This window comes from Ranitomeya variabilis, chromosome 1 (genome assembly GCF_051348905.1).
Source record: "Ranitomeya variabilis isolate aRanVar5 chromosome 1, aRanVar5.hap1, whole genome shotgun sequence".
NCBI classification, from domain to species: Eukaryota; Metazoa; Chordata; class Amphibia; order Anura; family Dendrobatidae; genus Ranitomeya; species Ranitomeya variabilis.
Window position 1 is genome coordinate 652,491,016 of NC_135232.1, and position 21,974 is coordinate 652,512,989.

A 21,974-nucleotide genomic window follows, 5' to 3' on the forward strand; every position below is an offset into this window, starting at 1 on the left:
CCCCCCTCCAGGGCCTATTAGAGGGAACCCTTCACCCCCCTCAGGCGTTTGAAACTGAAAGACTCACCTTGTGCAGCACAAATGCTGCATTCTGACAAGGTGGCTCTTTTAGTTATGATGCCTGCACACGCTGAAATAATCGTTTATAAAATGTGCCCCCTCATACCCGGAAATCGCCAGGGAGGCGGGTCTTTCTTTCGTAAGCCAGACGCTTCCCAGCCGTCACTCCGGGCCTGTGCGCGCCGGGCACTCCTGGCTTAGGAAGGAAAGACCTGCCTCCCTGGCGATTTCAGGGTATGAGGGGGCACATTTTATAAATGTTTATTTCAGCGTGTGCAGGGAGCATAACTAAAAGAGCCACCTTGTCAGAATGCAGCATTTGTGCTGCACATGATGGCTCTTTTAGTTACAAACGCCTGAGGGGGGTGACAGGTTCCCTTTAAAGTAAAAGAGCCACCTTCAGCAGCACTAAGGCTGCATTCTCTGAAGGTGGCTCTTATGTTTATTATCCCTAGGAACGCTGAAATACTGAAATAATGAGTTTTATAAATTTCTCGCCATACCTCTATTGAGTCAGAGAGGTATGTTTTCTCCCCCTTACTCAACCGCCTCACAGCCCTCCATCATCCCCCTCTGGCCTCCGGACACCACCTCCTCTTTTTCTTGTGACGTCACCGGCGCCTGCGCTCTGCAATCTGTTTACACTGATTACATCCACACTTCGGGGCAGGATCTGGGGCCTCCGCTATACGCAGGCGCGATATCCTTACATCACCTGATGTAAGTTCCCGGGCAGCGCGCATGGCACATGCCGAGAACTGATTGCAGTGCACCGTTGACATCACGAGAAAGAGAGGAGGCGGCGCCCGGAGGCCCCACCCACTTTTCGCCGCTTCTTGTTCTGAACTAGAGGCGCCCATGAAATCTCGTCGGCCATCTTCCTACACCCTGTCGCAAGCTGACAGGGCCTCTGGATGCTCAGGAATCCTCCTGATTGTCCGGATAGAAACGTGGAGTTTGATTCTCGTGGCTGGGACACAGGACCTGGGTAAGGAGCGCTGCCATTAGCTATCTGTCTCCCTTTCAGTATCATATCCTCTGTGGGAACCCTGATTAAGGGGTCACATAGGAGTACATCATGTCCCAGCCTCAGGCACCTAAAAAGTCCCATAAGACTCTTAGTCTTTTTCACTTTATGTAACTCCTGCCAGTCTGCGTTTCCAAAAGCTCAGTGTTCACCGCTCTGCAAAGCCTGTGACCCCAAATGCGCTCATGTGCCCCTTGCTGACACTGAGCCCAGTGTCCTTAGTCCCCATGAGTGGGTCTCGTCTCTGTCACAATCTATTACTTCTCTGGCCAAAGCTCTTGAATCCTTCAGTGTTCCTTCTGGGGATCGTGGAAGTCGCACGTCTGACGCAGAGGGACCCTAACAGTCGGCTAGTAGGGGCCGCACACAATCTAGAAACGTACAAGCGTCTAGGAAACGGATACATAGTACGTCTCCCGTACAATTACGTGCCATGCCATCCGCGAGCTCCTTTTTTCGTTCTCCCTCTCCAACCGTTGGTAGCGAACTCAATTCTGAGTATGAATCGGATGTCTCCTTAAATCTGGATTCGCCAGACTTTCAGAGGACGCTTGATTCTCTGATTGAGGCCGTCAACCAAACTCTGAAGGTTGATGAAGACTCCGGCTCTGTGCCGGATCACGCTGTGTGCTTCGAAAAAGCTGAGCATCCTAATAGAACATACGCCATTCACTCGGCGTTTCGGGATATAGTTAATCGGCACAGGTAGCGACCGGATAAAACCGCTTTACAGGACAAAAACCGCTTGAGGCGAAGTACCCTTTCTCAGCAGATCTGAGGCAGAGTCCCCTGTAGTAGACTGGCCAGTCTCTCGCCTGGCATCCAAACCCTTTCTTTCTTTATCGCTTCATTGGGGGACACAGTTAACTATGGGGGTGTATGCTGCTACCGCTAGGAGGCTGACACTAGGCAAAAAAAGGAAAATAGCTCCTCCCCAGCAGTATACACCCACCGACAAGCAGTTTAAGCTTAGTGTCTGTAGGAGGCAGACCTGGATCTGATCTTGGATCCGTCTTTTCCTTTTCAGTTATCCTGTTGTGTTTTATTGATTTTTTTTTTTCCCTTTTGTCTTTCAGGTTCTTCAGCTTCAGGGTAACAGGGTGTAATGTCTTACCCTGTTTTTCCCACGTTTATGCGACCGAGAGAGCAGTGTGGTGTCGTCCGCATCGCCCACTCTTGGACCCGCAGGCAGGACTTCATCCCCTGTCACCCTTTTGGGTGTTTCAGGGTGATTCCTGGTGGCTAGTCCTTGCCTTTTCCCCTCCTCACCCCTCTCCTCGTAGAGGGCTGAGAGGAAGACGGTCACCTGTGGTGGCCTCCCCCCTTCTTGTAAGGCTGGGTTCACATTACGTTACTGGCATCCGTTAGACGGACTACGTTACACCGTGGCATAACGCGGTGTAACGTAGTCCGTTAACGCCGCCATTGAGTCCAATGTCGGACCCATCGCTAGCGCACGCCCACAATGGGCGTGCGCTAGGGATGTGCCGTCATTGAGTGACGGACCCGGGTCCGTGACTGCTAGCGCAGATAGAGCATCTACTAGCTCTATCTGCGCTAGCGATGTGACTCATCCGCACTTGCGTTAACAGCAGCCCGTTAACGCATGTGTTGAACGGGCTGCTGTTTAACGCAATGTGAACCTGGCCTAAGGGGTTGACGCCATCTTCTGCACCGTCCGGAGATGGTGCGGGAAGGAGGATCTCCGATGCCAGCGACCCTCTCCCACTTGAGGGCTCCCAATGGATCCTCATCCGTGAAGAGGTTTTGTGGACCCAGAAACATCACGTCCCTCCTGCTGTTAAGGTATTCCTTTTCCATGTCCCACAGTGGCTCAGGCAGCTCCTTTCTCTTTCCTGTCCCTTTTTGGGACAGGGTACCTCTATTGGTGCCTCCATGGCAGCTACGCAGAAGTTTCTTTAATCCTCTTCAGTCCCGGCCATCTTTTTCAGCGTCGGCCATTTTATATGGCCACGCCTCCTTCTTCCCCGGCTGAACTCTTTGAATTTTGCGCTCTTTTCGGCGGGTGCTCCGTATATCCACGCCCACGCTTTGCGTGCCTTTTTCGGCATCCTTTCTCCTTTTCCGCCCACATACTGCCAACCTATCGGACCAGCGCAAATGTTCCCAGCTGTCCACGCCCCCCGTTGCATCAGCCTATCAGAGGGACACTTTCGTTTCATGCCGGCCACGCCCCCTCCGGCTCGTCGGCCATCCGGATTTCCGGATTCATTTCCTTCGCTATGCCTCCCACTCTACAACATGCTGCTGTGCCTGCTCTGCTGGGACCATCTTTGTTCCGTGTCCCTTCTCTTCAGACTCGCTGCTTCTGCCTCGGAACCCGGACTAGGGGGACACCGCTATCCTGGGTCTTCTGCTGCACATCGTTGCATCGGGTAGGCTCGGCTTTCTCTCTCCCTTTCCTCCTTTAATAACTCTCCTCTCCTCAGCAGTACCTCAAGCTCGACTTATGCTTAACTCTGCAGAGGATTCTCACCCCCACTCTAGACCCACTATGGTTCATTACGCTTGCGCCCGATGCAAAATAAAGTGGTCCAGAGGTCAGTCCTCTCCTTTCTGCCAGTTCTGCAGTCCTTCCACCATGTCTGACCCCACAAGAGCACCCTAACGCCCTGGATGTGAACACACCCCTCCCCCCGGAGTGGGCTGTTGCTATGTCTCAGTTGGTTTCTGACCTGACTAAAGTTTCCCAGTCCCTGGTCCAGGTCCTAGAACGCCTTCCACATATATCTGCAACCACCAGTGCTCCGAACGCCTCTCAGAGCGATTCGTAAGCACCTGACCACAACCTTCGCAGGGACCGATCGGGTAAAAGCTCTAGAAAGCGGGCTCGCTCTAGCTCCTCATCCAGCTCCCCGGGCCCCTCTGCATCTCCAAGGATGCCCCTCTCCCCATTCCTCCTCCTCGGAGGTGGCTTTTGGGTCGGTTGTGCTATCCCAGTCCGGATCTGATTCTGATACGGACCAGACTTCAAAGATGCAGGACATGGTAGATAGCCTTATCCTGGCTATTATGCAAACTCTTAAACTGAAAGAGGACGAGGTTCCCGCTGAGGAACAATCAGTCTCCTTCAAACGGGTAAAACGTCCTTCCCGACCTTTCCTAATCATAAGGAGTTTGAGGCGACTATGGCTAAACATTGGGAACTTCCCAGTAAACGCTTCTCAGGAAGCAAGCAGCTGGACATTCTCTATCCCTTTTTAATCCCGATCTTGTCGGCAAGCGGTCAGAATCACCTGTAGTGGACCCGCCGGTCTCCCGCCTATCTTCCAAAACAGCTCTGTCTTTGCCAGATGGCACATCTCTTAAGGACGCTACAGACAGGCAGATTTAGTCCCTGGCCAAGTCGGCCTTTGAAGCGACTGGTGCCTCTCTCTGCCCCAGCTTCGCCTCCACTTGGGTGGCGAAGTCCATCTCTGCCTAGGCCAAAATACTTCTCCAGGGCATCATAGCAACAGCCCCTCTGGATGAGCTGGCTGATTTGGCAGACCACATTGCTCATGGCAGAAAATACCTTTTGGCTGCCTCCTTGGATGCGGCTGCCTGTTCCGCCAGAGCTAGCAGCAACATTTTTGGGTCCAAACTGGACCAGATAATTTCGGACGCTACTGGGGGGGAAAGTACTTCTCTTCCTCAGTCCAGACCTAAGTGTCCCTTTTAACAAGAAAGGGCCCCTGCCTTTTTTTTTTCCTTTCGATCTTTCTTCCTCTTCAGGGACTACCTCCCAGCAGGACCGCTCGTCTGCCCCAAAGGAAAGAAGGAAGCCATCCTTCAGACCTGCACCTCACTGGAGGCCTAAGGGCCGCCCCTCAAGGTCTTCGGGGTCCCGCTCTCACCGATTCTCCTCTAAGTGACGGGTCTCCCCCACCTGGAAATATTTCCTGGGTGGGAGGCAGACTTCTTCTTTTTCAGAGACGCTTGGTTGTCGGTGGTCGACGACGCCTTGGTCAGAGAAATCGTTATGTCCGGTTACAAGATCGACTTTTTTTCTCCCCAGGCAGAAATGTCTTTGTCTCGCCAAAACTACTATCCCAAGCTCCAGGAATTCTTCAGGCCGTCTCTTCCCTTCTTCATTCAGGAATAATTATACCCATTCCTTGGAACGAACGATTGTCAGGGTTCTACTCCAATATTTTTGTAGTCCCGAAAAAAGATGGATATCTCCGCCCCATGTTGGATCTCAAGCAGCTGAACCGTCACATTCGGATCCGCCACTTCGCCTCCATGGAACCAGGAGAATTTCTTTGTTCCATAGACATCCAGGATGCTTATATCCACATTCCGATTTGTGTGCAACACCGGAGATTCCTTCTGTTTGTGATTCAGGAGGATCCTTATCAGTTCACATCCCTTCCTTTCGGCCTGGCGTCTTCTCCCAGTTTGTTCACGAAGGTCATAGTGGCGGTCATGGCCATCCTTCACTCCAAGGGGATTCTCATAATCCCCTACCTCGACGATCTTCTAATCAAGGGACCGTACCGATGAGACTGCGACTAGAGTCTTCAGATCACTCTGGACACTCTGATCCGTCTAGGCTAAATAGTCTAGATACAACAAATTGGCCTGCACTCTGTCCAAATGTGAGGTGCTGGTGGAATGGGTCCTTGAGACCCTGAGTCCAAATGAAGAGAATTCACCGCACACACTATCCGTAAGGTGATGCAAAAAAGGAAATTTATTTATGTGGTCACACACAATATTCGTAGAGCAGAGAAGAGAAAAAGGAAGGAAAAAGGGAGAAGCTTGGAAGCCTAAGAACACCATCCCAACTGTGAAACACGGGGGTGGCAGCAGCATCATGTTGTGGGATTGTTTTTCTGCAGGACGGACTGGTGCACTTCACAAAATAGATGGCATCATGAGAAAAGAAGATTGTGGCAATGCTGAAGCAACATCTCAAGACATCAGCCAGGAAGTTAAAGCTCAGGCGGAAATGGGTCTCCCAAATGGACAATGACACGAAGCATACTACCAAAATCGTAGCAAAGTGGCTTAAGGATAACAGTCAATGTATGGAGTGGCCATCACAAAGCCCTGATCTCAGTCCTATTGAAAATATATGGGCAAAGCCAAAAAGGCAGTTGCGAGCAAGGTGACCTACTAACCTGGATGAGTTACACCAGTTTTGTCAGGAGGAATGGGCCCAAATTCCGACCAACTATTGTGAGAAACTTGTGGAAGGCTATCCCAAACATTTGACCCAAGTCATTCAGTTTAAGGGCAATGGTAGTACCAAATACTAATGAAATGAATGTAAACTTTTGACTTTGCAGTAAGTAATAAAAATGCCTTAAAACAGTAAGTAATAAAAATGCCTTAAAACATTCTTTCTCGCTCTCATTATTCTGTCATTTGGCAAATATTAATAATTATGGTAATCCTAATTGACCTAAAATGGGAAAGGTTTATTCTGATTTCATGTCATTTATTGAGACAAACATTCAGATGTCGCCTTATATAGTGTATGTGAACTTTGGGTTCCAACTGTATACCAAGTCCGCCTGGCCACCACACAGTACATATACCGAGTCCTCCCTGCCACCACACAGTACATATACCGAGTCCTCCCTGCCACCTCACAGTAATTGTACGTATAGTGAGTCCGCCACCGCACAGTAATGGTACATATACTGAGTCCGCCCTGTACCGCACAGTAACGGTACATATACGGAGTTTGCCCCACCACCACCCAGTAACAGTACATATACTGAGTCCGCCCCACCACCGCACAGTAATGGTACGTATACTAAGTCCGCCACTGCACAGTAACGGTACATATACGGAGTCTGCCGCCGCACAGTAATGGTACACATGCCGAGTCCACCTGGTCACCACACAATACCGGTATGTACAGACTCCACCTGGCCTCCACACTATAGTGGTATGTACACCAATGGCTTGCACTATTTTAGTTACATCCTGTAAATAGTTAAAAATTATTTTTCTCCTTCACCTCATTGGGGGACACCGGACCATGGGTGTTATGCTGCTGCCACTAGGAGGCTGACACTACTAAGTAGACACAAAAAGATTAGCTGCTCCTCTGCAGTATACAGCACACACACTGGCTCCAGCCGACCCAGTGAAAGCTTAGTGTCAGTAGGAGGCACATGTGCTCTGATCTTCAGACCACATCTATAGCTTTCTTATTTTTTTATTTTTTATTCTCAACATTCTTCAAAGGATTACAGCGGGCAACTGATCCCTTAAGGCCTCCGCTCTCCCCAAACCGACAACAGGCGGGAATGTGGAGTGTTGCCTCCATGTTCCCCCTCCTGCATCCTTTTCTTCGGCATGCCTGAGACCTTTTTTAGGGGCGACGGGTCCCTTCAGGTCACCGCTCTCCCCACGCCTACAACAGATGGGAATATGGAGTGTCACCTCCATGTACCCCCCTCTGTGGCCAGGCTTATTACAGCCAGACCCACAGCCCTGTCCCATCCTGGGGGAATTAACCCTTTGTATGTCCAGAGGCTCTTATGGCGTCCGTGCGGCCCCCACTGCATCGCCACTGATGAACAGCGGTGGTGAAAGGCGGACGGTCCCTCTCCACCTCTCTGACAAAGGGATGGTGGATGGAGGGTTCCCTGCACTGTCCCAAGCTACAGCTGACCTGTAAGCAGTCAGGGTCCTGCCCTGCGGCGGTTCCATACCGAACGCACACCGCTGGTAAGTGTGGGCCCAGGACACGATACAGCAGCCGACATAGTGCGACGGCATCGGCGGAGGGCTCCTGCAACAACGCTTTAAGCGCTATCCCCCATAGCGTCCCCTCTCACCGGGCCAGGTTCCAAAATTTAGGCCCCACCTTGGGCCTATTCTTGGCCGCAACCCGGAGCTCCGCCCTTCTTATGAACTTGCGGCGACATCTCCGCCCACGTATTGGCGCGTTTCGCACACGACAAAACTTCCCCCTTGCAATTCTCGGCGGCCATCTTTACCTACTGACTGCCTCCACACGTGCAGCATGGTCACACCACAGTGACACTTCGCTATATCTCACGGTCCCTCTGCAGTTCCGGACATTCTGGCGTACAGTGGACATTTTAACCCACGGGCAGGCTCCCTACCCAAATAGCCTGCCTGCACTTCAGAGGAATGCAGTGCACCAGGAGGACCACTCACACTGGATCGGGGTAAGATCTCTGTGCTGCACCAGATACGTTCATTAGCCCTGCTCTGCAATATTCAGTGGGGCTTACAAGACACGATCCTCCTTATTGGAGCATATCAGCAGAATCAGGGACATTCTGGGGTACACCATGTTACTCTCCGACATCCAAGAAGGCTAACAAAACACCGTGTTTTCCACCTCATGTACCACCTGCCATACTGCGTTGCCACGGGGACAGTGTTCGCCACTCTGCAAGGCCTGTGATCCCTATTGCGCTCAAGAGCCCTCCACCGCCACTGAACCCAGTGTACCTAGTCCCCCGGAGTGGGCTTTGTCACTGTCGCAGTCCATGGCTTCTCTGACTAAAGCTATTCAGTCCCTCCAAGATCCCGCCACGAGTCAGGGCATTTGTCTGCCTGTCTTAGAAGGTTCCTCTCCCTCACGGGAACCGTCTGCCGGCAGGGGCCGTTCTTAGTCAAAAACCCCACATACATCTAGGAAACGGGTACATAGCACATCTCTCGGGCCTTCTCACGCCTCGGTATCTGTGAGCTCTGTTTCCTGCTCCCCCTCACCTGGGGTTCGCAGTAGCTAGGACCCGGAGTCCGATACCGATATGCCGCTTTATCTAGATTAACCAGAATATCAGGCAACGGTGGATAGTCTCATTGAGACAGTCAACCAGACTTTAAAGACTCTAATTACTTCCTGGATCAAGCGGTGTCCTTCAAGAGGACCATACGCTCTCATAGGGTTTTTTCCAACCATCCCGAATTTCAGGACATAGTTTGGCGCCAAAGGGAGTGACCGGATAAACGCTTCTCAGGTTAGAAGCCGCTTGAGGTGAGATACCCATTTTCTGCGGAAGGAATGGGCCGAATCCCCTCCAGTTGATCCGCCTGACCACCAAAACCCTCCTATCCGTGCCAGATGGTTCTTCCATTAAATACCCCATGGACTGTCAGAGAATCTTGCCCATTCAGTTTTTAAAGCTTCGGGCTCTGCGCTCTCTCCCTCTTTCGCCGTGGGTAGCTAAAGCTATGGTCTCTCGGGCAGATACCCTGACCATAACCATTCAGAATAGTGTCCTACCCCCGGAGGCAGCAGATCTGGCAAATCACATCTCCTTCGCTGGGGACTATTTGGTGCACGCTTCCCTGGACTCGGCTGACTGTGCCGCTCTTGCAGCCTCAAATGCCATCTCCATTAGACAGGCACTGTGGCTCAGGGAATGGTGAGGGGACTCTGCGTCCAAAAAATCTCTAACGTTTCTGCCTTACCAGAGCGGTTGTTTATTTGGAGAGAAGGTGGATCATCTTATCTCAGATGCCACAGGAGGAAAAATAAATTCCTCCCCCAGCAGAGGACTAGACGACCTTTTTGTCGGCAACAGCAGATGCGTTTCCAATCCTTTCACAGCAATTCCGTTTGGTCCAACACAACCCCCTCTTCCGGATCGAGGCGCTCCTCCTGTGGGGACAAGGGCCCCCAGGTTTCATATGAGTCCAACCAGTTGTGGAAAAACCGTCTCAAGCAATCTAGGTCTAAGGTAGCCAGGCCCCATAGATTCTCGGCTCAATGACTCGCGGCATTATCCGGTCGACACCAGCAGAGTAGGCGGCCGTCTAGTATTTCGCTATACCTAGCTCTCCGTCGTTCACGACGAATGGGTGAGGGACCTGTTGTCTTCTGGTTGCAAGATAGAATTTTCTTCCCACCCTCCAACACTGTTCTTCCCCCCTCGCCCCCCCCCCCCCCCCCCCCAAAAAAATAAAAATAACAGGCACAGGCACGGTCTTTCCCCCTCACCAAAGGTTTCTGCGCTTCGTCGTCCTAGAGGAACATTTCCAGTTCTCAGATTTGCTCTTTGGCCTTGCCACCGACCCCATAGTGTTCACAAAGGTCTTGACGGCCGTCATGTCCATTCTTCACTCTCGAGGCGTGGTCGTTTTGCCATACTTAGACGACCTTCTAGTCAAGGGCCCGTCTTTCCAAGTCTGCGCGGAGTGATTCCATATCACTTTGGATACACTTTCTCACCTGGGCTGACTGATAAACATAGATAAATGTTCCCCTGTCTCACCGCAGCAGATTTCCTTTTTAGGAATTACCTTGGACACCTCTCAAGGGTTGGTGATTCTCCCTCGAGACAAGGTCCTTAGCCCTTCAACAGGGAGCCCGGGAACTTTGTCGCCCATGTCCTCACTCCATCCGACTCGGCATAGGGGTCCTGGACAAGATGGTGGCAGCAATGGAAACCGTTCCCTTTGCCCAGTTACATCTTCGACCTTTACAGCATGCTCTTCTAGCAGCATGGGACAGGAACTCGTCTCTCAACCGGCTGTGCCGCTTGTCTCCGCGGGTCAAGCAGGCACTCAGGTGGTGGACGTTATAGGTGTCTCTCACCCAGGGGAAGTAATTCCTTCCTGTCCAGTGGCTGGTGGTCACCACCAACACCAGTCTTCTGGGCTGGGGGGCTGTCTTTCAACATCACATTGCCCAAGGGCGCTGGTCACCTCGGGAGGCATTCTTCCGATCAACGTTCTGGAAATCCAGGCAATTCGGTTGACCCTGCAGCGGTTCCATCACCTCATGGCGGGTCGCCCCATCAGAATACAATTGGACAATACCACAGCTGTGGTATATATCAACCATCAGGGGGGCAGTGTGCGAGGTGAAGCACATTCTCTGTTGGGCCGAGAGGAACCACTCAGTCATCTCAGCAGTTCACATCCCAGGTGTGGGAGAACTGGGCGGCAGACTTCCTCAGCTGCCAGGGTCTCACTTTGGGGGAGTGTTCACTGCATCCGGAGATCTTCCAGCAGATTTGTCATCTCTGGGGGACTCCAGACGTGGATCTTATGGTATCAAGACTAAACGCCAAGGTGCCCAAGTTCATAGCTCGGTCCCGGGATCCATAGGCCATTGGGGCAGATGCACTGGTCCTTCCGTGATGTCAGTTCCGTCTTCCGTATGTGTTTACCCCACTTCTGTTGCTCCCGAGGGTCATCAGGAAGATCAAGACAGAAGGAATTCCAGTGATCCTAGTGGCTCTGGACTGGCCGCGCCGGGCGTGGTATGCGGAGTTGGTGCAGCTCGTCGTCGATGTTCCCTTGTGACTACTGGATCGACCAGATTTGCTCTCCCAGGGCCCGACTTGCCACCAGAACTCAAAGGCCCTGTGTTTAACGGCATGGCCTTTGAATCTTGGGTCCTAACCCAAGCTGGGTTTTCCCAAGAAGTGGTTTCCACCATGATCAGCACTCGGAAACCTGCATCCGTACGCATTTATCACCGTACCTGGAAATCATTTTTCGCATGATGCAGGGACCGCAGTTGTTCTTCTCTCGCTTTCTCCGTTCCGTCCATTCTGGGGTTTCTTCAGGCTGGTCTGGACTCAGGCCTAGTGCTTAGATCCCTTAAAGGTCAGATTTCTGCCTTGTCTGTTTTGTTCCAGTGCAGGATCGCTTCCAAACTGCCGGTGAAGACTTTCATTCAATTTGGTACCCCCCTATAGAATGCCATTGGATGCCTGGAACCTTAACCTGGTCCTGGGTGTTCTACAGGGGTCTCCCTTTGAACCGCTGCAGGATGTCTCCCTCATCCACCTCTCATGGAAGGTTGCCTTTCTTGTCACGATGACTTCTATCAGGTGGGTATCGGAGTTAGCTGCCCTATTTTGTCAAGCTCCTTTCCTAATTTTTCACCAGGACAGGGTGGTCCTCAGGCCGTCTCCAGCTTTCTTGGCCAAGGTGGTCTCTTCCTCTCACCTTAACGATGACATTGCCCTGCCCTCATACTGTCTGACACCAATACACCATTTTGAGAGGGCCCTTCACACTTTGGACCTTGTGAGGGCTCTCAAATGGTACGTCTCGCGGACGTCGTCTTTCCGGAAGACAGACAACCTATTTGTACTTCCTGAGGGTCACACGAAGGGACTAGCCACTTCTAAGTCCACAATAGCCAGGTGGATTTGCTTGGCTATTCGAGTCTTACCATGTCAGAGGCAAGCCCACCCCAGCGGTGATTAAGGCACACTCCACTCGTTCAGTGGGGGCCCTCCTGGGCCATTTGACACCAGGCGTCGGTGGAACAGGTTTGCAAGGCTGCGACTTGGTCCAGTCTGCACGCCTTCTCAAAGCACCATAACATTCACACTCAGGCCTCAGCAGATGCGATCCTGGGAAGACTAATCTTGCAGGCGGCGGTAACGCATCTCTAGGCGGCTGGTGCATGAGGTTTGGTCTGTCCTGTCGTACTCACTGTAAAATCCTTTTCTCCGAGCCATTCAGTGGGGGACACAGCACCCACCCTGTTGACCTGACTGCTTGAGTATGTTCTTTGGTTTGACGTTGGTATACTCATATGTTGTTCTTATTTTCCTACTGCTTTGTCACGGAACAGGTTCGGCCCCCTGTAATCCTTTGAAGAATGTTGAGAATAAAAAAATAAAATAAGAAAGCTATAGATGTGGTCTGAAGATCAGAGCACATGTGCCTCCTACTGACACTAAGCTTTAACTGGTTCGGCTGGAGCCAGTGTGTGGTGTATACTGCAGAGGAGGAGCTCATCTTTTTGTGTCTACTTAGTGTCAGCCTCCTAGTGGCAGCAGCGTAACACCCATGGTCATGTGTCCCCCAATGCGTGGCTCAGAGAAAAGGATTTTACGGTGCGTACACAAAAATCCATTAATTTTCATTCACACTCTTAGCAGAAAGACCATTCATCCTTCTGACTCCACCACACTCCCCTCACAATCCCAGCTTTAACTACTGACCAAAGTCACATTGCATTATGTGTGTCGGACATTACTACTAAATGAACATCAAGTCCAAGTTGTAAACCATAATGATATTTTTTCTTTTAGGTGAAAGTAGTGAAAATTCATTGCTGTATCCCATCATTACAGCGTCTATGTCTCTTTCTGAATTACCCAGCAAATTTTCACCTATTGGTAAAACAAGTGTCTCCATTGCTACATCAGCGCTTGTGTCTGGCTTTAACAGAACGGACTCTGACAGCGCAGAAAACCATCCTGCTTCCATTCAGAGTCTGCAACAAGGACAAGCTACAACACCGTTTCTGTCAACAAAAGCGAACACTTGTTCATCCTGCCCCGCCGAGCAAGGAGAGGCCACCATCATCACAACTGAGACAAAAACAGAGAAAAGGAAAAAATTACGCAAGAAGAAAACCTTAAGAGCTGCACATATATCTGAAAATAGTGACACCGAGCAAGACTTTAACGCTTGCAAGCCAGTGAGAAAGTTGAAGTGTAGGAGACAATCTAAGGAAACCGTTGTCAGCACGTCTACTTCTGTAGAACAAGAGGGTGACACTGCATCGCAGGAAGCCGAGCCCAACAGGGAGGACAACGATAGCGATTCCAACATTGAAGTGATGGAAATAAGGAATCCTCGCTTCGAGGTGGTGGAAGTAGACACTCGTTCTGATGACGAGAAACCAGATAGCCCATCTAAGATTGACCTCGGGGACTTGGTGTGCTCGAGCCATGCCGAGACAAATGACGAAGTAACATCGACCAGTGAACTCGGCACAAATTATTCAAGAAGGTGAGTCGTATGTAAAAAATGAAAATGTCCTAAATGATATTTTAGCTCTCTCCATCTCCTATGTGACACCTTTTTTTTCTTCATTTTTTTTTTAATGTTCTAATGCATCAAACATTTACAGTAACTGCAGCTGTGTTTTATTGAAAAGGGGTTTTCTTGTCATCTATGTAGAAAACGCAATGTTTGTGTTGGCATCATACAAGAACGGTACCCGTTAGGCTCTATTTTTACTTTAGACCCTAATCTTCTTTCTGCCTGGCAGTCCAGACCAGAAGACAGCGGCCAGGTGTCTTTTCTGATAATCATGTGATCTTACCTCCATCTAACTCTCCACAAGGAATAACTCTACACCTTAGATCCCCCTGTCATAGGCCTCTCACCCAGCCAAACCAGTTCTCCTACTGTATTTTCCACTGATGAGGGGAAAAAAAAACAGAGAAGTGTGTCTGCAAATGGAGTTCTTGGTTTCTTATCCAAAGTCATGTGACAAGGAAGACTGATCATCGGGAAAGACATCAATCATACATTTCTGATTTCAGACTACTGATCGCATTGTTTTACCGGAGATAATCAGTCAGCCGAATTCAGTCATTGGCTTTTTCATAAAGGGCACGGGCACGATTGGCTAAACGAGCGTCCTGTGTATGGGAGAGTCAGTCGGCTGAGACGGCGGTTGCAGAAGCTTTGTTCGGCCCACAGCCTTCTGTTTATAGACTGCCTAAGATCCATTGTTATGTACGGCCGAAGATCCATTAGACAGAACGCCATGAACTCCAGTCATATAGACACATTGCTGCTCATATTTACAGCGCAGCACACTTAAGGCCGGCCTCACACTTGGCGTAAGACAATACGCCACGTATTATACGTCCGTACTACGGCCGTAATACGGAGAAATGTTCCCAAAATATTGATCCGTAGGCAGGGTGTGTCAGCGTATTTTGCGCATGGCATCCTCCGTATGTAATCCGTATGGCATCCGTACTGCGAGATTTTCGCGCAGGCTTGCAAAACCGACATCTAATGGATTTATGTGCTCAAATGTTAGGGAAAACATATATACAGTGTGTGTATATATATATATATATATATATATATATATATATATATATATGTCATTGAGACACATATATATATATTCTGTATTTAGATTTCATTCAGCGCGATATCTGTGAACAGCCGGTAATTCAATTGCCGGCTTTTCATTTCTCCTGCACAAACCCGACAGGATATGAGACATGGTTTTCATACAGTAAACCATCTCATATCCCCTTTTTTTTTTGCATATTCCACACTACTAATGTTAGTAGTGTGTATGTGCAAAATTTCAGCGCTGTAGCTGCTGAAATAAAGGGTTAAATGGCGGAAAAAATTGGCGTGGGCTCCCGCGCAATTTTCTCCGCCAGAATGGTAAAGCCAGTGACTGAGGGCAGATATTAATAGCCAGGAGAGGGTCCATGGTTATTGGCCCCCCCGTGGCTAAAAACATCTGCCCCCAGCCACCCCGGAAAAGGCACATCTGGAAGATGCGCCTATTCTGGCACTTGGCCACTCTCTTCCCACTCCCGTGTAGCGGTGGGATATGGGGTAATGAAGGGTTAATGCCACCTTGCTATTGGAAGGTGACATTAAGCCAGATTAATAATGGAGAGGCGTCAATTATGACACCTATCCATTATTAATCCAATTGTTGGTAAGGGTTAAAAAACACACACACACATGATTAAAAAGTAGTTTAATGAAATAAACACAGCGGTTGTTGTAATAATTTATTGTTCTCTCAATCCATCAGGAACACCCTCGCTTGGAAAAATAATAAACGCACAAGATACATACCCTCAGCTGAACCGTCACGTCCCACGAAGTAATCCATCTGAAGGGGTTAACTAATATTACAGGCAGGAGCCCTGCTAAATGCAGCTGTGCTCCGTGCCTGTAATCCCCGGCTAATGAATGAAATGTAGGTCATTGACCTACATTTCCTTCAGTCGCGGTGATGCGCCCCCTGGTGTCCTCATATGACCTGGAGCGTGGGAAAAAGTTCCCAGGCTGCAGTTCATGAGAACATCCACCAGAGGGCGCCTCACCGCGACTCAATGTAAGTACAGATCCTGCTTTCCTTTCAGCACCCGGGGGATTACAGGCACGGAGCACAGCTGCATTTAGCAGGGCTCCTGCCTGTAATATTAGTTAACCCCTTCAGATGGATTACTTCGTGGGACGAGACGGTTCACCAGAAGGTATGTATCTTGTGCGTTTATTATTTTGCCAAGCGAGGGTTTGCAAATGGATTGCGAGAACAATAAATTATTACAACAACCGCTGTGTTTATTTCATTAAACTACTTTTTAATCATGTGTGTGTGTTTTTTAACCCTTACCAACAATTGGATTAATAATGGATAGGTGTCATAATTGACGCCTCTCCATTATTAATCTGGCTTAATGTCACCTTCCAATAGCAAGGTGGCATTAACCCTTCATTACCCCATATCCCACCGCTACAGGGAGTGGGAAGAGAGTGGCCAAGTGCCAGAATAGGCGCATCTTCCAGATGTGCCTTTTCTGGGGTGGCTGGGGGCAGATGTTTTTAGCCACGGGGGGGCCAATAACCATGGACCCTCTCCTGGCTATTAATATCTGCCCTCAGTCACTGGCTTTACCATTCTGGCGGAGAAAATTGCGCGGGAGTCCACGCCAATTTTTTCCGCCATTTAACCCTTTATTTCAGCAGCTACAGCGCTGAAATTTTGCACATACACACTACTAACATTAGTAGTGTGGAATATGCAAAAAAAAAAGGGGGATATGAGATGGTTTACTGTATGTAAACCATGTCTCATATCCTGTCGGGTTTGTGCAGGAGAAATGAAAAGCCGGTAATTGAATTACCGACTTTTCACTAACACCGCTGCGTATTTCTCGCAAGTCACACTGCTGGTCCGTGTGGAATCCGTATTTTTCTCGCCCCCATAGACTTTCATTAGCGATTTTTTTGCGCAATACGCTGACAAACGCAGCATGCTGCGATTTTCTACGGCCGTAGAAAGCCGTATAATACTGAACCGTAATATACGGCTAATAGGAGCAGCCCCATTGAGAATAATTGTGCCGTTTATTTTGCGAGTTTTACGGACGTAATTTCTGCGCTCTTACGTCCGTAAAACTCGCTAGTGTGAGGCCGGCCTAAAGCTGAAGAAAGCAAGCAGACAAGTGCCGTCATAGCCGCCTATATACAATATATATTTATATATATTATTCAGACGGCTGCATTGTTGATGACTTTTCATCTGGAGGGCAGGCTGGCAGAGAGATCCCATGATCGGCTGACAATTTGTCTTACTGCGGCATAAAATTTTGTCGTCTTAGGGTAAGTTTACACAGGGCGTTTTTGCTGCTTTTTTTTCTGCAGCAAAACCTGATCTTCTTGGCAGGAAAGAAGCTGCGTCAAAACGCAGGTTTAGGTGTGTTTTTGTTGCATTTTTTGTTGCGTATTTGGTGCTTTTTTTTTTTCTTTTTGTCCACGCTAATGTACTTGAATTTTCAGCAGCAAAAACGCATCAAATAATGATACCTGCATTTTTGCTGCGTTTTTTTTCAACACCCATTCAAGTAAGTGGGTGAAAAAACGCTGAAAGAAGTGACATGCAATATGTCCAAGAAACGCAGCAAAGCACAAAATACTGATCAAACAAAAAACCAATGTGTGTATGAGATTTCTGAAATCTCATAGGCTTTGCTGGTTTTGTAAAAAGCAGCTGAAAATTAGCATAAATAAACGCAGCAAAAACGCCCTTTGTGAACTTACCCTTACAGTCACAGCACTGGGTAGCAATATTGAAGAAATAGTTTAATAGTTACATTTCTTCTATGACGCCCAAGCAAACATTGCTCGATCTGTAAGTATGCAGGGCAACCCCCTTTAAAAGGAGGTTTGTTACAGAGGACACGTCACCTATCCACGGTGAGTACCTGGCTATACCTCACTTCCATAGAATTGTATGAAGCACAGGAAGCGTGCTTAAAGGGAATTTGTCAACAGTATTTCGCCACTCAAACTCTTACAGCCATTTAGCTCTTGCAAAGCAAGTCCAGCAATGACTGTTTCTATCAATATGCAAATGAGGCTGAATTGCTTTCTTCACGTGTAAGCACTTTTCAAGCCTCTGTCACTTCAGCTCTATTCCTCTCCCAATGCTGTCTTCTACTTAAAGGGAATCTGTCACCCCCTGGACACTTTTCAGCTATTACTTTGGTCATACAGGTAATATAAATGTTAATCTAGTCTTACCTGTATGCCCATAGTTACTTTCTAGATGTGGAGAAATAGACTTTTCATTATGTAAATGATTTCCAGGCTCTGGGGTGTGCACTGCTTGAAAGAAAGCCCTGCCTCCACTCTTCATTATACTATCATCCCCCTCCCATGCACGTCAAACTGACGTGTAATGTGCAGTTGTGGCTCTGGAATCCCGTACATGCCCCTTGCCTGGAAGAAATCATTAGCATGACGAAATAAGTGTATTTCCCCTCATCTAGAAAGCAACTATGAGGTATACAGGTAAGAATAGTTTAGCATTTCTATGACCTGTATGCCCATAGTAATAGTCGAAAAGTGCCCCATAGAGTAATAGGTTCCCTTTAATTGGCAGATTGTTTCCTGTGTGTCTTCAAGCAAAAGAGCTGTCTGTCAAGCAGGAAAAGGCAATGTTGGGCGGATAATAGAGCTGGAGTGACAGAGGCTTGTAATGAGCTTTTATGCCCGAAATGCCGTAGCCTCAAAATATCTCGAACGAAATTAAAGTATAAAATAAACAATAATGTGTAAATGCTAAATAATTTGCCGTGCAAAGAGATGAATATAATAGAGTTTTATCCTGTATACAAAATTACATTGGTGCAAATGTGACCAATGTTGAGTTTGCTACTATTTGCTATATCTGCAGCAAGGATAACGCTCACAGAGATACCAGCACTGCAGTAAAGATCTCATGTGGTGAGTCATTTTGGAATTTGAACAATTAGTTTAGAAAAATGTGTGCTAGGGATGACAATGGAAAACTATGTAACTAATCTTCCAATTTGTCTGCCAGAAGTATGGTCAGAACCCGGTGACGAGGAGCAGCCTACAGAGGGCAGCTTCCATGGGCATCAGGCATCTGTTAACGCCATTCAGATCTTTGATGGCACACTCTACACATGCTCTGCAGACAAGTCCGTGCGAGCGTACAACCTGGTGGTGAGTGGGGTCACTGTTCTGGCAGTTGGTATCTACTGGTTTTCCTTGGTTATTTGTAAGTTATAAACATAATGCTACATGCTTCTTGTTCTTCAGGCCCGGACTTGTGAAGGTGTTTTTGAAGGACATACATCAAAAGTCAATTGCCTTCTTGTGACTCAGACACATGGGAAGAATGCAGTGCTGTTTAGCGGATCTAGCGACCACACCGTCCGCTGCTTTTCTGTTAAGGTACTTTTGTCGAACCAAAAAAAGGAGTATAAATGTCCACAAAACCATATTTAAAACAATAATAACTTTTATTACACAAGCTTAAATAACAAACAAATCCATAGTAATAATGAATATATATGCTGTACGCATTATATATTAGAGGTATCAAAGGAAATAACACGGTAAGCCAGGTGAGGTGAGTCACTAAAATACATCCTCAGGAGGGACAGCAATGACCATAAATGTGGCGGCACATGGACCTCAGTGCTCAATATCAGTATCAAATGGTCCCTATAAACCAGAAGGTAATGCCATAACGCCGCCAATAACACATCATTGATATGCAGACTTACCCATGACAAGTATAGAGGGAGCGACCCACACTTCACCCAGCGGCCCCCAGGGGTTTATAGGGACCATTTGATACTGATATTGAGCACTGAGGTCCATGTGCCGCCACATTTATGGTCATTGCTGTCCCTCCTGAGGATGTATTTTAGTGACTCACCTCACCTGGCTTACCGTGTTATTTCCTTTGATACCTCTAATATATAATGCGTACAGCATATATATTCATTATTACTATGGATTTGTTTGTTATTTAAGCTTGTGTAATAAAAGTTATTATTGTTTTAAATATGGTTTTGTGGACATTTATACTCCTTCTTTTTTTGGTTCTGCATTGCTGGAGTTGTTCTTCTGATTGGACACCCTTGGGGTGTTTAGGGAGGGAATTTTACCCTCAGTTACATGACATTGTGGGGCTTATTGATTACGCTTGTATAAAAGGTACTTTTGTCGTCTTGAAGTGTACAAAACTGTAAAATGTGTATTACATGCTTTTTGCCTTAAAGGGAACCTGTTACCCCCAAAATGGAAGTTGAGCTAAGCCCACCGGCATCAGGGGCTTATCTACAGCATTCTGGAATGCTGTAGATAAGCCCCCGATGTAACCTGAAAGATGAGAAAAAGAGGTTAGATTATACTCACCCAGGGGCGGTCCCGCTGCGGTGGGCGTCCCGGTCCTGTCCCATCTTCTTACGATGACGTCCTCTTCTTGACTTCACGCCGCAGCTCCAGCGCAGGTGTCCTTTGTCTGCCCTGTTGAGGGCAGAGCAAAGTACTGCAGTGCGCAGGCGCCGGGAAAGGTCAGAGAGGCCCAGCACCTGCACACTGCAGTACTTTACACTGCCCTCAACAGGGCAGATGAAGTGCGCCGGAGCCGCAGCGTGAAGACAAAAAGAGGACGTCATCGTAAGAAAATGGGAGGCGCCGGACCGCGACACCCATCGGACCGCACCGCAGCGGGGAACGCCCCTGGGTGAGTATAATATAACCTCTTTTTCTCATCTTTCAGGATACATCAGGGGCTTATCTACAGCATTACAGAATTCTGTAGATAAGCGCCTGATGCTGGTGGGCTTAGCTCACCTTCCGTTTTGGGGGTGACAGGTTCCCTTTAATGATTTGTATTCTTAATGAGGACCTTCAGCTATTTTTTTAACTCGGTTATCTCCTCCAAATGCTGCTGACCCACTGGTGCTAGAAAAGGTTTTCTTTTTTTTTTTCTGGTCCCCTCTGTTTCAAAGTTATACAACCTGCTAATAAAGATGCATTCTCCCTTTAACGAACTGGGCAAAGACCACAAAAGTTCCCTGTGGGAGTGACCTTGTTTTGATTGGCCAGCTTCAAAGGAGAAAAAAGTAAATGTCCACAGAAAAGTTTTGTGCTACATGCCTATTTGGTTGAAGGGAAACTTTGCACCATTATTATCAGTGGGTCCAACTTTGGAACAGAGGGATGCAGAAGAAAATAAAAAACTGTTTCAGAATAAGTGGAGTAGCGACAATTGGAAGACATACTCGGTTTACATTAAAAAATAATAAAATAAAAAGACTTTCATGGGATTTTTTTACATTTTAATTCTTTATCAGGAGGTATTACCTCTGGAGATTTATGGCATGTCATATGTATATGTTATAAGTTTAAAATGGAAGCAGGCTTTCCAGGACTCCTGCATAGATATATCTTCACCTCATAAACCTCATTCTGGAGTGAAACACCGTTACTTTTTCTGGTACATGTGATCACTATACAGCGCACCGTTGGTACTTTCCTATCCTGAGCTGTGTGCCATTCATCACTGATATGTAGCCTAGCAAGATGATGACCAAAAGAGATTTGATCATCATTAATTTTGTATCTTCATAATATTCACCTTTTGTGCGTTATTTTAACTCCTTGTGTACATAGACCCGTGAGTGTATTGAGACATTAAATCTTGGAGAACGAGTCCTGTGTCTACATGTGAGATGGAAAATCCTCTATGTGGGACTTGCCAATGGGTGTGTGGTCACATTCTCCATTAAGGTTGGTAAATGTAAACTTTTTTTTTTTTAATTTATAAATGGATTTTTCAGTGACAATGCATTATAAAATAATTCATTACTTTTATGGCATGTCAGAACATGCACCTTGGGGCACTATTCCTTCCCTGTCAATGATAGTTACAATAGTGTAGTAATACAGTGGGGGAAATAAGTATTTGATCCCTTGCTAATTTTGTAAGTTTGCCCACTGTCAAAGACATGAACAGTCTATAATTTTAAGGGTAGGTTAATTTTAACATTGAGAGATAGAATATCAAAAATAAAATCCAGAAAATCACATTGTATAAATTATATAAATTTACTAGCTGTACTACCCGGCTTCGCCCGGGTTAATA

General features: G+C 47.8%; 1 protein-coding gene across 3 annotated transcripts in view; it reads left to right on the forward strand.

Annotated features, from left to right (window-relative positions):
• ZNF106 (zinc finger protein 106) overlaps positions 1–21,974 on the forward strand; it is a 128,376-nt gene that overhangs the window by 75,396 nt on the left and 31,006 nt on the right. For 2 of the 3 annotated variants that reach the window (XM_077262511.1, XM_077262522.1), the window contains exons 11-15: positions 13,093–13,798; positions 18,744–18,793; positions 18,891–19,036; positions 19,133–19,267; positions 21,503–21,619. In XM_077262511.1, coding sequence (XP_077118626.1) covers positions 13,093–13,798; positions 18,744–18,793; positions 18,891–19,036; positions 19,133–19,267; positions 21,503–21,619 — 1,154 coding nt within the window. The remainder of the gene's footprint in view (positions 1–13,092; positions 13,799–18,743; positions 18,794–18,890; positions 19,037–19,132; positions 19,268–21,502; positions 21,620–21,974) is intronic. The other variant, XM_077262516.1, reaches the window with a different exon arrangement.